Raw genomic sequence first — 17,708 nt, 5'->3', positions numbered from 1 at the left:
CATACCTTCATATACATTCTATATACCCATATCAATACTAACTATAGATTTTAGTATCACAATAGCCAGTGGTGTAACTAAGTATTACTGGGCCCCACAGTGTCTAGAGGTTGACCTGTTTTTACTAATATTTATTGAAATTGTATAAAGTTATGTCATGGAGCGCCTCTAACTCCTAGGCCCCACTGCAACTGCAGGGTCTGCTTTCTCTGTAGTTACGCCCCTGTCAATAGCCTTGGATATTATGCTTGTCCAAGAAATCATCTGGTGCGGTGATCCACTTTATGAGTAAAAAGGTCCCCTGCTATTTGTCTATAATGTCCTCTAATGAACTTGCAAAGTGTAATCATGTCCCCTCACAAGCATTTTTTTTCCAGAGAAAACAACCCCAACCTTGATAGTCTACTCTCATAATTTTAGTCTTCCATCCCTCTAACCAGTTTGGTTGCATATTTCTGCACTCTTTCTTACCAGGGACCTATAAAGAGGCAAAATTATGCTTTCATCCTAGATCTTAGTTTAGAAAGCAGTCGTTTGTGGGGTATCACTTAAATATAACCTAGGAGACTTTTGGTTAATAATTTATATCACTGTGATCACTGTGATTTATAATAAGTGATCACCTACCTGAAATGTTTTAAATACAATTTTTCCTCTTTTTTAATCTTATACTTCTATATTGATATATTATATTTTTATATGTTTATTTTGATATATTTAAATTGTTATATGTTTAGTTCCTGGCCGGCCAGGTTTTAAAGTTGATAATTTTATTGATCAATAAAAGTGAATACCTTCAGATTAACTAAGTCTCCAAACACACCTTTAATTTATCTTCTAATTATTTGTTATCCTCAAAAGGACCTTGGGAATTTAAGGTGTGATCCAAACCATTTAAAGTTTCTCTTTATGCCACATTACCTTTATCAATTATTCATTATTTAAAGGAACCACACTCTCTACCTACATCTTGTTACTATTGATATACCTTTTTGGAGTTAGTCTAACCCTCTGCCGCAATGTGCTCCTCATTTTCAATCTTTGCCTTCAGGATTGCTGTTTTACAACATTTATTATAGTGTTTATATTAGTTTAACGCAGCTTCTGTCCTCACAAACTTGTAGTTTTGAAAAGCCTTTCGCTTCTTTCCTACTAACTTCTTTACTTCTATATTAAGCCACATAGGGTGGTTCTTGGTGCTTCTACATTTACTTCTTAATGGAATAAATTGACCGGTAACAATTTAATATGATTTTAAACTACAACAATTTCCGTTCTGTGTTTCTAGCAGAAAACATAATGGCCTAATCTATATTTTGAAAGGCATCCCTTAAGGTGCTAGAATTTCCTTTTCTGAAATTCAGGGTTTTTGTAACCCTGTGTATATTTGTTCTTTGCACTAGACATTAAATGAGATCATATTATGGTTACTATTGCCCAAGTGTTTAATTACATTTGTAATACATTCTGGGTCATTTGAGATCACTAGATATACTATAGCATTTTTTTTGGTTGGCTCTTCAGCAACCTATGCCATACAATTATTATCATTTTATATGTAAATGTTTTAATAAATTAAAGGTAGAAAATATATAACATATTTTAAACAACTATTCAGTATAGTTTTCTTCCTACAGGAACTCAAAGAAACGGATCCAGCATCGGATGAATCCTCATTAGGAAAGAAATAGCATGAAACGTACAGTAGGAAAAGAGCAATCAGTCAAGGTAAGTAATACTGAAACATGGTAGCCGTTAGGAGACTTAACTTCCAGAATTAGGGAGCAACAACCCATACCCCCACTTCCTTGAATAGGTAACAGATAGTCAATGTTTTTAACATGAACCAAGTAATGTGGTAACAAGGATTTAACGGCACAGTCTTAGATGGACCAGGCAGGATGCAAGCAAGGGTTAACAACACAGTCTTTTTAGCGTAATGAGGCAGGTAGACAGAGAGGCAAGGTTAACAACACAGTCTTTCAGCGTAATAAGCCAGGCGGGTTGCAAGCAAGGGTTAACAGAAATGTCTTTAGCAGGAATGGATTATTTTTGCAGAAGAAACAGGCATAGCACAGCTGACAAGGATTCTGCAGTGGTTAATCACAATCTTGCAATATAAACTATTAGCAAAGTCTGTTTGGGCTTGCAAGGGTTAACCTGCGCTAGAGACTCCTTAGAAACAATATTCAAGTCCAGGCAAATATAATAGCAGTTTGGGTAACTTGAAACTCACTATTAAGCAGAAAGAAGGAACCTAGTGCCGTGTCTAGGGAACATCAGCTAGGTAACGGTGCAGACAAGGAGAAAGATGAGCCAAAGTCAGGAACACGCCAGGTCAAGCCTGAGAACCATCCAGCCGAGTTGAGGTACCAGAGGAGAAGAGCTGAAGTTAAGGATAAGCCAAAGATCTGAACCGAGGAAATCACTTGAACAGGAAGATGCTGAAATTACTTCCTGGTAGACGGAAGTATAACTGCGCAGCATCACTGCGCCTGCGCTCAAACTTTATAGGGAGAAGGAGTGTGCAGCGTTATTCTTAAGAAGAACAAAGGGGAAGGCGACCACAAGCTCCATTACGGAGCTGCAGCACCTTACAATAGGCTCTGATGATGGTAGAACAAATCCATTTGGCAATGGTCGACTTGGCGGCTCGTGTTCCCATTTTTTTGGCCTTCTGGAAGGATGAAAAGTGAATAAGTCTTCCTGGTCTTCTTTGTAGTCTTCACGTAGGTCTTGATTGCGCGGACCACATCCAGTTTGTTTAGATGCCTCTCTAGCAGATTCTTCGGCTCTGGGCAGAGTGACGGAACCACCAAATCCTGATTGGGGTGGAACTCTTATAAGACCTTAGGGAGGAACTGCGTTGTTTGTCTGAGAACCACCTTATCATAGTGTACAATGGTGAATGGAGACTGGCACAATAATGCCAACAGTTCTGATATACTGCGGGCCGATGTAATTGCCAAAAGGAATACCACCTTTTCCATAGGTGTGAGCAGCGGAACTAAATCCAGTTGGTCATAAGGCTCATCTGACAGAATCAAGTTCATCCCATGGGGGGACTGGATACTTATAGGGGGGAGCCATTCTGGTCACCCCTTGTAGAAAAGTTTTAAGATTGCTGCTCATCGCCAGCTTTTCCTGAAAGAGAATGGACAGTGCTGAGACTTATACTTTCAGAACGCTTAATGCTAGTCCCTTGGCGAGACCATCCTGGAGAAAGGAGAGAATGTCCTTTTGCTCTGCCTTTCGCGGGTCTGTACCTCTGGCTTTGTCTTACAAAAACCCTCTAGCCTCTTGTCAATGGGCTCCTTGAAGGATGCTGCATCTGCAACTGGGATAGTGGTAGTTTCTGACAGTCTGGAGACTGGAGGATTGACTGTAGGAGGAGAGGACCAGAGATCTATGCATTACTGTGGGAATGGGTATGCCTGGGAAAAGCTTTTGGAAATTTGTACCCTATGATCTGGTATCTTTCACTAAGATCTGATCTGATTGCTCATATGCTGGAAAGACACAGGTGCGCTTCCTCTGTCTCTCTGTTTCCAGTCTCTGTAGTAGTGGAGATTGTATCCTAAATATTAAGGGTCTTAAGAACCGCCTGTATTAGCCCTAGGGTTGCCACCTTTTCAGAATTGTTTTACCGGCCTGGTGGGGGGCGGGAACAAAAAGGGGCGGGTTTGACGTCAAAAGGGGCGGTGCCGTGTCATAAAAGGGGCGAGGCCACGGTGCCGACACTTCAAGAAGGCCACAAAAGCTACGTTTTTACAGGGGATTGGGGGCAGGCCGAGGGGTATTTTTAAGGGTATTACAAATTTACCAGCAGCTACATTGCCGGTAAATTTCTAATACCGGCCCCGGCCTTCGCAGGTGTTTTACCGGCTAGGCCGGTAAAATACCGGCTGGGTGGCAACACTAGCCCCTCCACTTACCCCTGTGTTCTGCGGGCTTCAGGGTCTGGATCAGGATTCTGTTCAGAGTCATTGAATGTTAGGACCTGTCCTTCCTCATCGGAGGAGGTGTTTAGTCCCCCCGTGGGTCCTGGGGGGGGAGTCGGGTGGCTGCCTAGCAGTTGCTGGGCCCCTGTCTTGGGTCTGTGCTGGATTAGACAGATGCTCTAGGACCTTGCCCAAAGTCTCAGGGATGCGGGCTAGGTTCTGCAATCCAGCAAGTGATAGAGAGAGAGCACGCACCAATTCAGAGTCAGAGCCTACTTTGTGATATAGAGGCTATGTGAGTATTAGGTGGTTGTGCTGGTAATTTACAATAATGAATCCCATTCAAATAGTGAGGGCACGCCATAGGGGCATTTACAATCCAGGAAGCAGTGTCCCCTTTGTCCTACATTGTGTAAGGAGCTCATTTTAGAAGTACAGAGCAGCAGCATGCCCTTTAAATGAGAGCAGTTTGTGTTTGGCATTGGGGCCCTGTCCTTAACATTGCCTTAATTTCAATGTACACTGTCACCAGCCTTTCCATTATATGCCATCAGAGACACTGACATTTCCCTGCATAGGATTAATTTCAGCACTATACAAAGCTGTAAATGAGAAAAAAGGGTGCTAATTATTATGCACTATTTTTGGACATTTTATGCATATACATAGGTACTTGGCTAGAAAAACTTCCCATCTTGAAATAAAGAATGTATCCAGATTATGTTTGCTTTAAAAGTATATATCTCTTTAAAGAGGCATAGGAAAAGGCAGTCCATGCCCTATAGAGGTATTCTAGTTGATCTGCATCCTCCTACTAGGTACAAATGTTTTGCAGCTAAACATGAATATGAAAGGAGCGCATGGCTCTGCAATTTAAACTTCCACCTCTTTATGCAGGGCCAGATTCAATCAGATAAGTAAAATGTATCTATCAGTCAATCCAATTCCAGATTTCTTCCCAAGCTTTGCAAAAGGGGAACTATCATGAAAATTTAATATAAGCTTCAGCATACTTAAATAAGAAACTTTCTAAATACAATCAATTAAATATTCTGTATCATTTCTGAAATAATGAAGTTTATGTTCACTATTCCTCTCTTAGCCTCTGTTTCTCTTCATTCTCTCTTCATGCAGTAGTTGGGTGTCAGATATTCATTGACAGTTAAATCCAATATATCTTATAGGGGGGCTCCTTTTAGCTAGAAGATGTATTAGAGTGCACTCTATTAAAATCACCAGAAATCCTGTCTTTCTACATGCAGAATTTGTGCAAAAGGCAGTTATTTTGTTAGATTATATTTGTACTGGAATCAGTTATTTGAGTGATCTGGCAGCTGAAATTAGGTCTCATTGACCCAAATTTATTTTAAGCTGTGTTCTTCCAAGCAATAGCAAATGCCTCTTTTTTTTTTTTTTTGCATCAATTAAATATTTTTTTATTTTCTTAACAAATTTTCAACACAATTGTCATATTCTGAAATAATACATGAATGAGATAGAAAGATAAAAAAACATCATTCAAGAAGGACATAACCAGTGGCAGTACCTAGTATGAAAACCTCAGTTACAGTCATAATTGTGTTTAACCAACACCTTTGTCGGGTGAAATATGAAACGGAAAAAAAACATGATAATAACAATACAACAAGGTTTAAACAAAACTTAAAAAGAAAGAAAATAATCACAGGGTGGTCAGATTTTGATTACCATATTGACCATATTGTCAAGCAATCAGTTGACCCTCTATCTCAAGGGTCATCAAGTTGAGAGTAGATTTGCCAGGGATGCCATATTTTAAGAAATTGTTTAACGAAGGTCTCTTTAGGCACCATTGTGCCTCTGGGGGTAAATACGGAGTGTTAATGCCGAAATTTGTTATCCTCCATTCCAATAACACATTCTTAGGATGCCCCATAACATTGATTTGCTGCTTGAACCAGTATATAACATCAGTTACCGCCTTTATAATGGGAAAATGTAGTTGCTTACTTTATGAGAGGACTAACTTTGCTAAAATTCTAGATATCATTATTCTTGGTCTTAGGGTAAACTAAAAAAAACATGTCTACAGACAGGCCCAGCTGAAACCTGATTGCCTTGTGCCTGCTAAAAATGAAATCCCATAAACTCCAGCAGAAGTCGCTGGATTGATAATCCACTCTATTGAGTTCACCCAAAACAGCATGATTTTCTCTTCCAAACCTGTCTGTATGTAGCTAGGAAGGAATGCAGCACACAGAAGAGCAGGCTACGAGCTGCCCTGTCTCTAATTACGTGCTCCATTGATGAGAGCCTACTCCTCCAATTTCCAATTAATAGTTAATGGTTGTTTACAATATTACAGATATTTGTTTATGTACTTTATACTATTGTCCCTTTCTATTTTTTGCAATGATGATACTGCTTCTTAAAACAATGTAGCAAGTCAGCTCTTCTTCTCCCTAGACTACATTTCCCCAACACCTTTCATGTTGTAATTAAAGGGATCCTATCATCGGAAAACATGTTTTTTTCAAACGCATCAGTTAATAGTGCTAATCCAGCAGAATTCTGCACTGAAATCCATTTCTCAAAAGAGCAAACAGATTTTTTTTATATTCAATTTTTAAATCTGACATGGGGCTAGACATTTTGTCATGGGGCTAGACATTTTGTCAATTTCCCAGCTGCCCCATGTCATGTGACTTGTGCCTACACTTTAGGAGAGAAATGCTTTCTGGCAGGCTGCTGTTTTTCCTTCTCAATGTAACTGAATGTGTCTCAGTGAGACATGGGTTTTTACTATTGAGTGTTGTTCAGATGTTATCTTGTGTTAGGGAGCTGTTATCTGGTTACCTTCCCATTGTTCTTTTGTTTGGCTGCTGGAGGGGAAAAGGGAGGGGGTGATATCGCTCTAACTTGCAGTACAGCAGTAAAGAGTGATTGAAGTTTATCAGAGCACAAGTCACATGACTTGTGGCAGCTGGGAAATTGACAATATGTCTAGCCCCATGTCAGATTTCAAAATTGAATATAAAAAAAATCTGTTTGCTCTTTTGAGAAATGGAATTCAGAGCAGAATTCTGCTGGAGCAACACTATTAACTGATTCATTTTGAAAAAAAAATTTTTTTCCCATGACAGTATCCCTTTAACATTCCTGTGAAGAAACATGTAAGGCTTTGTGGTAAAGTGTGACTTGGCAGAAGGAGAGTGAACTTTTGCTACAGAGAACCAGTTTTTAGTACCAAATACATTTATAAATAACTAAAATTATTCACAATTTAATTAATACATGGTGGAAAGTTGCTTAGTAAAATAAGTTAAAGCTAATTTTCTTTCATAATGCAAAATTATATAATATATTATATATTAAATTATATTTTTATATGGAAACCCACAACCCACTCGGAAGTCAAGGTTTAAGCTCTCGAATGTGATATTGAAAATGCAACCTATTACAGCGTACAGCAAACTTCACGTCACACCGCTTCGCTAAACAATTTCTTAAAACTGTACAATATGCACACCGTAATTGAAAAGAACGCATCCTCATAGATAACAGAAACAAATACCAAGCTCGCGGCTTGTGGGAGGTACTTTTCACAGTGATTTCATGCACTACAGGAAGTTTAGTACTGGGGAATTCGTGGGGCGGAAATGACGTTGAGGAGTATGGCTACCGCTGTTAAATGATTCGAGCTAGATGCTGAAATTGTTTGTTACGTGCTGTGGCATCTGTTCATCACTAAAACCGGGCAACTGTTACAGCGCCGTTATAGGGCGTGTCGTATTCTAGCGTCGTTGCGTGATAATATACATAGCTGAAAGGTACTAGTTTGGTGCACAGATCTCTAACCTGAGGTGTTTGTGACGTGCTTCTCTAAATGACCTGTCGTGGGGTGGGGGTGCTGTAAGCTATATGTATTGTATGTGTATTGTTTTTATTGTTTTATATCCAGCCTTCATTCAGTGCCTTCTATTCCTACTGTTTTGCTTAGCAACTATTTTTAACGGTGTTTGTGATGGCAGGGTGCACCATAGGTGTAAGCTGGACTGTTGACGTATTGACAGTTGCAGCCTGCAGCAGGTGATACTAACCTTTTCTTCTATAGCCACACCAAGGCAACTTAAATTCACCCTGTATCTGCAGATGGAGATAGCAATGGCATCAGCTTTTCAGTAGGCACACCAGGCAAATGTGTGTGTGTTTTTCTCCATAGTGGTTTGAAGTGCCAAGTGCAACGATAGCCTTGGCCATCAGAGGTTCCATAATGTAAAAAATAATATATATATATATATATATATATATATATATATATATATATATATATATATATATATATATATATATATATATATATATATACACACACACATACACACACATACACACTCAGCTTTGCAAATCCCATTGGACAGAGTGCATCAGCTCACTGATGCGTTCCTCTCCTTATGGGTCTCCTTAATACACATAGTCAAACACAAGAGTCCTCTGCACTCAACCCATTATCAATATATTTAAGACAGCGACATTTTGTGCATACTGCTACTAAAAAATGCCTTACCCTTTAAACAAAACAGGGATTGTTTGTCCATATATTGCAATATATTTAAGCTGGCCAACTATGTCAAAGTAATCCCATATCTGGCCAGTCCTATGCTCAGTCCTCTCCTTAATACACCCCATTATGCAGCAACTGAATGTTTGTCATTCAGAGAAAGGTCAGGACGTTTACCCCACCATTCAACCCTACTTCCCATCCAGGCCACACAGCAGCAGGCCTCAGAGATGTAATAATAGTTTTAAAATCGTTTTAAAAATGTTTTCTGATCAAGTTTTGTCCCCTGAATATTTTTTTAAGTGTCCTCTTTACTTCTTGTATCTGGTATCTATTGTTTATTTTTCTATGTAAGCTTTATTTTCATTGTACCCATTTAATGTAGTTCACTGCAGAATATGTTGATACTTTTAATTAGGTTTACATAATTATATTTAACAGTAGTTCTGTTGAAAATGAGCAACTTGGTGCATGAACGTCAAGGGACATTTCCACATCCTCCTCTTAAGGTAGGTTGAGATTTTTTCGGTATGCATTATGAAAAAGAAACGTTTTGTGTTATATTTTGATTCCAATTATCAACTAACTGATATAAAAAAAGTGTAAACTTTCAAGAAATGTTCATCTTATTATTAGGCATATTTATTTTCTGAAACTGAAATTACACTATACACATGCATGTATCAGCTACTTTCTAGGGTGCAGTTTATAAAAGGTACAGGTATGGGATCCCTTATCAATAAATCCATTATCCAGAAAGCTCCAAATTACAGAAAGGCTCTCCTATAGACTTAATTTTATCCAAATAATACAAATTTTGAAAAATGATTACCTTTTTCTCTGTAATAATAAGAGTACATTGGGTTAATTTAATTTTTAGTAGATTTAAGGTAAGAAGATCCACATTTCGGAAATATCCAAAGCCTTAAGCATTCAGGATTATAGATCCCATACCTGTAGTATACTGGCTTGAATATAAGTATATATCTGTAGTCCTGACTCAAGCACCTGGGCAGTAAATTTTCTGTATGGATATTTAGTACATGCATGTAGTATGCTAAGCATCTTCTTTAAGTTTGTAACAAAAACAATAAATAACTAAAATACTGAGTTATAAAATTGCAAATTTTGGAAAAAGGAGTACCGTAATAGCCAGTAAGGACAATTTAAGCACAGTAAACTTTTTTTTTTTATCATACAGAGGGTTTGGTAAATGCTGAACTTGGACTTTTGGTTTTTTGGCAACTGGAAAAACAAGTGTTTGTTGTGTGGCTACTATTCTTTAGCAAATTTAGAATAATTTTGTATAGGGTTACAATTTATTTTCAATTAACATTGTACAGTTATAATTAGTTTGTATAAAGTGGATGAACATTATTTAAAGGTTTTGTTCACCTTTAACTTTTAGTATGATGTAGAGCGTGATATTCTGAGACAGTTTGCAATTGATTTTCATGTTTTACTGTATTATTTTTATTATATTATTATTGGTTTTTGAGTTATTTAGTTTTTTTATTCAACAGCTCTCCAGTTTGCAATTTCAGCAATCTGGGTGCTATGGTCTCAATTACCCTAGCAACTATGCATTGATTTTGAATGAGAGACTGTAATACGTACAGGAGAGGTCCTGAAAAGAAAGATGAGCAATAAAAAGTAACAGGGGATTGTGGGGATAATGGAGAGAGGTGTGGGATAGTAGGGCTTAGTGAATATGTTTGCCTTCTAATAAAAGTTTTGTATGATTTTGATTAGTTTGGGCTAAGTGATGAGCACTTTGGCATGTAAGCAAGGCATGCTTGGTTTGCTGTAATTAGTTTAGACAAAATTAAATTTCAGCCTGAGCTGTGTTTTTCTGCCAAAACTGCCAATAATTTTTTTTAATTTTGCCAATATATAGGCCTCTGGTAAAATATACAGAATTTTGTTACTCATTGCGTGGTACAAGCTCAGCTTCTATAGCAGTGGTTATACTCTATTGTTGAACCAGAAGCTTCTGAATCTCCATAATTTAATTGTTTAAGTGAACTTGTAGAAATTCAGATGGTTTATTAATGTTTGTATTTTTTTTGTTTATGTGAATCAAACTTTTTAGCACAAAAAATTTGTATTTAAATAACTATAACGACAATATAATTTTCCATTATCTATCAAAGGGGTTATTTATTAAAGTCTGAATTTATCTCAATATTTTCCTTATTTATTAATACACTTTTATGAAAATGTTATTTGCGGGAAAAAACTCAAAAAATTTTTGAAAAAAATTAATTTTTCTGATTTTCCACCTGACAACTCAGATTTTCTTTTCTGATTTTTGCCAAAAACCACGAAATCTTCAGTTATTGCACGAAACCCAGCTCAGATCAAAAACCTTTGGGACTTCTCCCATTGACGTATAAGCAACATCGGCAGGTCTGAGATGCCGGATTTTTGGAATTGGACTTTTTCCATCCTGTGGAATATTTATTTGCTTTGAGTATTATGGGTTTTTTTTCCCCTTGTAATCACAAAAATTATAATTAGAAAGGTATATATATATATATATATATATTACCAGTAATATGCAAATGGCTGTTCAAAGTTCACATTAGAATAATGAACTTCAAAGCTGATGTATTTAAAACGTTCTGGAGCAAGTAAGTCATTGCCTACAACAGTCAACACCCATACAAAGAAGGTTGCTATCTCTATGTGCTTGTTTCCTTAAGGTTACTGGATCTGGTGCCTTTTGGTAAGCAAGGGCTCAGGCCAAAAAAGTCAGTGAAGTAAAATGGACCCTAAAATGACATGACATGGCATGGGATTTGTAAATTTACAAACTTGCACACTTCTATGGGGAAATCGGGCAACATGTAGATGCCCATCCTTCCTTGCCTTATTTAGCATTGTGTCTCTTGTTTTTATAATTGAGCAATGTTGCTACTGTCAGTCTTCCCATGGACCCAGGGGGCTGTGACTAACTAGGTTCTCTGTGTGCATGTTCCACTACAAAACATTGTGTTTTTGCCAAATTGTTTTGGTGAACCATTCCTACAAATAGTTTACCCTTTTAACCTCTTTTAGGATTCCCATGATACTGATTTTATTCAGCACTTTTCCAAGTTATCTTCATGGTGGGATATTCTGAAGGCTAAATCCTCTATTCTGTTATTGACAGGTTGTGTACTGTCTCTTATATGCTTTGTTTTGTTTGTACAAAACATAAAAAACAAGTTCTATGTCTTGTTTTATAATATTTAAATCAGTTTTAAGTTCATCCAGCTTATTTGAGACAATGGTATGGCTACTTTCCATCCCCATGGTGGTCTCAGCTGGATGTGGGGTTCATGCAGCATTTGAGTTTTTACCCAATGGCTTTGTGCGATAGCTAGCGTTTTATCCGTGCTTCAGCCTGATCACGTTTCTGATCAGGTTTTTTTTTTTTTTTTTGTGCCTGAGGGTCAAGTAGCAGTGGATAGCCGACAAATAAACATGCTAATTACAGGATAACAATCTAGAGAATAAGCATCTTACCTGTTGTGCATCAGGACACACCAGTGGCAGGACAAGAGGTTCTTGCGCCCACTCTACATGGTGACAACCTCCCTGCTAAAGGGCAACAACAACCTTCCTGTCGGCATCTCAACATCTACCTTGCTCTTTTTAGAACATGGGGCTATCAAGGGCCTAAGTGGAGAGGCTGTACAGTAATTTTTTTTCTCTAATTGCAGCTCCCAATATCTACCCTAGGCACGATTCTGTCTACCCCTAGTTCCAGCCATGGGCCACACAAACCCTTTCTTGAAATTGTGTCTGCAACTGTGTAGATCTTTATGCCCCCTTAATTTACCTCATTTCTACTCTCCTTAATCAACTGTTCTTCATAAGTCATGTCCTCCATCTTTTTGGAGCTTAGCCACCATTCTTTTTAACAACGTTTTGTCTACTGGAAGCCAAATCTTTACTGCATACTCTTGAAATAATGTGCTTTATCTGTGCTTTCTAAAAGATTGGGATGACACTGTTCCTGCCAATCTGATAGAAAAATATTTATTTGGTCTACTGTTCTTAACTGTGCATATACAAACAAGGTGACTGAACATGCCCAATTTATAATAAAAGGTGCAGAATGTAGCCAGCTACAGTAACACATAACAGATGTTTGCTTTTAAAGAGATGATCAGTAAATTCTACATTGATATAACCTAATTAGTAATAAAGCAAATGTTTATGTTGCACTATATCAAAAGCCTTGGCAAAATATTGACCACACCTAATGCTATCTGAGTACATTTGTTGATATAATGTCCTTTATAAAACAAAACTGATATAAATTCTTAATGCAGCTATTTAAAACATAATCTTGCATATGATCCATTACCTACTAGCAGCTAACTACCTTCCCTACTAAACTAGGATGGGTGTTTTAGAAAAAAAATCATACTTTGTGTAACTTAAATTTTAGTTTTTTAATTTTGGGCAATCAAACAATAGTTTATAATTTTATATTAATCCATCTTCTTGAAAATCCGCTTTGGTGATCTCTTCCATTTTTGTACAAGCTATTTAATAGCTTTTGGATAGGTTTCCAAAGACTCAAGATACATCTTATAACAATGAATTATAGAATTATGACTGATTATCCAGAATTTTCAGCCCTGGAGTTTTCCAGATAAGGGATCTTTTCATAATTTGGATCATTCAGCGGATTATTTATCAAAGGTCGAATTTTAGAGCTTTGTGAGGTTTATTTAGACCTCGAATGAACTCACAATTCGAATATTTTCCGATTTAAGAAAACACTTGAATGAAAAATACTGAAATCTGTGAATTCTGGTTGAACAACCCAAAAACCGCTGGGAAATTCGATTAATTCTAACTGCTTGAATTAATCGAGTTTTCAATTGAAACCCACAGTAAATAACTTGAATGTCAATGGGACTTTTGCCATTGACTTCTTGACAGGTTTTAGCGGGAGTATTTTTAGATTCAAGCTATTTCCAGCTTCGGGGTATAATAAACGTCTAAAAATTTGAGTCTATTTTTTTACAAAAACCTGAAAAATGAGAGGGTTATTTTTTTTACCTGAAATTCAAGTTTGTGACCGAAAACTACCCTCAAAACCTTGATTTTTCAGTAAAACTAAACCTTTGATAAATCTACCCCTAAGTCTAAAATTGTTTTAAACCTTAAACAAATATGATAGGATTGTGTTGCCTCTAATAAGGATTGATTATGTCTTAATTGGGATCAATGTTTATGGGAAAAAAAGAAAACATTTTAAAAATCTGAATTATTAAAATGGAGTCTATGGCAGACTAGATAATGGTCCATCAACACAAGGAATGGCACGCATTCCATGGGACTTCAGGCAGCGGTAAAAATTCAAATAGCTTTTATTACACAAACATGTTTAGTCCTAACGCACTTTGTGTGTTCCCACATGTAATCATAGGCATCCATGATACATTTGAATCATTTAGATAAACAGTGTCAAGCGGAGGGTTCGGGGCTTTGGCACCCGAACCAAGTTGCCTATCTGGTGAGTGGTAAAGGAATTCTATTTAAATAATTTTCTGAAAGCCTGCAAATGAAATCATTTTGTATGTGCATTGAAGTCTTGAGTTTACTAATTGGCAGGGGGGTTGGAGCGCTCCACTTTTTGTTTTCTTTTCTTTGAAACTAGATAATGGGTTTACAGGTAACAGAGCCTATGTAGTCATTGTTTTGCCTAAGCATATAAATAACATACAGTGAAACCTCAATTTTATGCGCCCCGATTATAAGTTTTCCTACATTTTACATTTTTTTTTTGTGGTCCCACCAATTTATAAAGCATTTCAGTGGGTGCTTTTCACTGATAGTCCTGGATTATACAGTAAAAAAAGTCCTAAAATTGCGGTTTGTCCTCTATCAATGTTGTCCGTGAAATTAAGAGGTTTAAAATACTAACCATTGCAAGTTGATTATATTTTGCTATGGTTCTGACTTTAATTTGTCAAGTTCAATTATTTTGCACCTCATACAACCATGCAGAAATCACTTATTGCTTTAGGTTGTGCATGTGACCTGTCGGAGAGTTCTTGCACATGCAGTCCCATAGTGTAACATTAATGCTTATCCCTTGTTGTTAATACTGTAAATATTGTGTTTACAAGTAAAACTGACTCCTGTGCTTATATCTTTTGAGTACTTGAAGAATAAGTTGTATTTAACATATTTCCCTGATTTTACGTAAACTTTCATCCCCTGAAAAATATAAAATGGGGTTTCTGCTGTAATGTTAAACATACCCACTGCAGGGCTATGATTGACTATCCCTCTCCTTCTGTGCATCAGAACATACAAGGTTTGGGGATTTTCACTTATGCTATAAGTCTCCTTTAAAGGACAAGTAGTAAATATTTTCCAAATGAAAGAAAATATAGTCTTAAGCAACTTTCCAATATACATTTATTAAAAATGTTCAGTGCTTTTTGAGTTATTTGGAAAAACAATTGCTATTGAAAGCAGCATTTGCTTAAAGGGGTTGTTCACCTTTGAGTTAACTCTTAGTATGTTATAGATTGGCCAGTGCTAAACCACTTTTCAATTGGTCTTCATTATTTTTTTTAATAGTTTTTGAACTATTTGCATTTTTCTTCTGACTCGTTTCAGCTCTCAAATGGGGGACACTGACCCCCATCTAAAACCAAATACTCTGTTAAGCTACAAATGTATTGTTATTGCTACTTTTTGTTACTCCTCTTTCTATTCAGGTCCTACCCTATTCATATTCCACGAATAAAAAATTAAAACCAATTACAAATAGTCTCAGAATATCACTCTGTTCATCATACTGAAAGTTCATTTATTGGTGAATAACCCCTTTAAGGAAAAATAAAAGCCTTAAGCCATCTGTTGCAAATAATATTGTTTTTCTTTTTTTCCCGCATATTGAACTTAAACATACATTTAACCTTAAAGAAGAAGTCTAAAGGTAAGCATATAAAAAATCAATACCCCTCTTAAAGTGATACTGACACTAAAAAATGAATTTTAGCATATGAATGTACATTAAATGTTACCTATAGGTCATGTTGATCATTTTTTGCTGAGAGGTTTGTTTTTGTATATAATTGTCAGTTGGGATCAATATCTTTGTTAGCACACATGGCTCCTCCAGTTCCTAAGCCTGACTCTCTGACACTCTGACTTTGCCAACCTGACTGTCCCATCTCAGCCTGTTAGTTACAGTTTCTAATGCTAACAGACTCCTGCTGCACAAATATGGCAGCCCCGTCATACAGGAACATGGGGGATCAGACAGTTAATGTAAAAGCATCATGCAAATACTTTATGGCAAAGTTAGAAGTAGCTTGCAAAGCCAATATTATAATAGATGTAAAATAAAGTTTAATTTCAGGTGTCAGTATCTCTAATTATTATTATCCTTTATTCAGAACAGCAATGTTCCAGAACATAAAACTTGTCACAGGGGTTACCATCTTGAAATGTGTCTAGGACACTCGCATGCTTGGTGTGCTCTGAGCAGCTGTTGAGAAGCTAAGCTTAGGGGTCGTTGCAAATTATCAAGCAGAAAATGAGGTTAGCCTGTAATATAAGCTGATGCTACAGGGCTAATTTTTAAATTGTGATGCTAGTTGCTCTGGTTTCAGTTCTGCCATGTACTAATCTGTATTAATTAATAATCAGCCTTATATTGTGAAATATATATTCTATGTGTACTGTATATTTTGAGTCGATCCCTAAGCTCAGTAACTGACAGCAGCAGGGAAGTGAACAAGTACTTCTTTCGTTAAAGGACCAGTAACATCAAAACATTTTTTTCAAAAATTCGTTCGTATACAACGAAAAAATAACACCAAGACAAATTAAAGTTTAAAATAGCAAAGCCTTTATTAAGAAATAACTTACATAAACTCCACTTCCTGTCCTCTTCAGAAACGGCGAAAAGGCGACCATCCATTCTGCGGCGCTTGACTTCTCCTCCCTAGCTAATCACTGACAGCGTGTCCTCTGCAGCCATCTCATTCTCCAGCTTTTCTTCATCCTCGCAGGAGCAGCAGTAGGAATGCAATGTCGGCGGGCTCCACATTGGATTCACGAGGGGTGCAGGAAAGTAGAGGAGGGCAGTGCGTCCATTCCTGCCTTGAAGAACCGGTGCCGATACCTCCTCCTTCTGCTGCCGCAGGGTGTGTATTCAGCGTGGTATATTAGCATGGAGTTCAGAAGCAGCCAGGAGAGGGGCCACATGAAGGGGCATGGAGCACTGAGCAGCTAACTCTGGGTTCGTCGCAACAGAGCCACCTTGTCGGTTATGTGCAGATCCGGGAAGAAAGGGATGTTCCTGGCCCACAGCGCTGAACAGTAACTGGCCGGCAGCTCGCAGATGTCCAGAGCGCTGAACAGTAACCGGCCGGTATCTATATAGTATGTGTTTGCGATATTTCCCAGCCCTGGTTGCACATTTCCTCTTGTATCTCTTTGTCAGCGGTACAGCAAGGTAGGATGCCTCCGACCCGGCCGAACCCAGGCCAATGTTCTCAATGCCCATGATGTTGTTGGGCTGCATGCATTGGCTTCCATAGCGGGACGTGCGGTAGTACTCGGCCCGCAGCAGCAGAGAGATGTATCCGGACAGGTAGCACTGCAGTGGCCGTTCAAAGGGTTTCCGTTGGTGAGAGCGTATTGGTCTGGGTTGTTGAACATCTGCGAGCTGGCGGCCGGTTACTGTTCAGCGTTCTGGGCATCTGCGAGCTGGCGGCCGGTTACTGTTCAGAGGTGTGGACATCTGCGAGCTGCTGGCCGGTTACTGTTCAGAGGTGTGGACATCTGCGAGCTGCCGGCCGGTTACTGTTCAGCGCTGTGGGCCAGGAACATCCCTTTCTTCCCGGATCTGCACATAACCGACAAGGTGGCTCTGTTGCGACGAACCCGGAGTTAGCTGCTCAGTGCTCCATGCCCCTTCATGTGGCCCCTCTCCTGGCTGCTTCTGAACTCCATGCTAATATACCACGCTGAATACACACCCTGCGGCAGCAGAAGCGCAGGAGGAGGAGGTATCGGCACTGGTTCTTCAAGGCAGGAATGGACGCACTGCCCTCCTCTACTTTCCTGCACCCCTCGTGAATCCAATGTGGAGCCCGCCGACATTGCATTCCTACTGCTGCTCCTGCGAAGATGAAGAAAAGCTGGAGAATGAGATGGCTGCAGAGGACACGCTGTCAGTGAATAGCCAGGGAGGAGAA

The 17,708-nt window shown here is 38.2% G+C and overlaps 1 protein-coding gene across 1 annotated transcript in view; it reads left to right on the top strand.

The window, feature by feature from the left end:
- Positions 1–7,657: 7,657 nt before the first annotated feature.
- Positions 7,658–17,708, top strand: part of LOC100158299 (uncharacterized) — a gene marked incomplete at its 5' end in the record, with an annotated part of 45,384 nt that continues 35,333 nt past the window's right edge. The window contains 3 exon segments of the mRNA NM_001127755.1: positions 7,658–7,750; positions 8,923–8,990; positions 15,424–15,436. Of these exon segments, the coding sequence (NP_001121227.1) occupies positions 8,937–8,990; positions 15,424–15,436 (67 nt within the window).

This window comes from Xenopus laevis, chromosome 6L (genome assembly GCF_017654675.1).
Source record: "Xenopus laevis strain J_2021 chromosome 6L, Xenopus_laevis_v10.1, whole genome shotgun sequence".
Classification (NCBI taxonomy): Eukaryota; Metazoa; Chordata; class Amphibia; order Anura; family Pipidae; genus Xenopus; species Xenopus laevis.
Note: the sequence above shows the minus strand (reverse complement) of the source record. Positions and strands in the feature narration are given on the sequence as shown.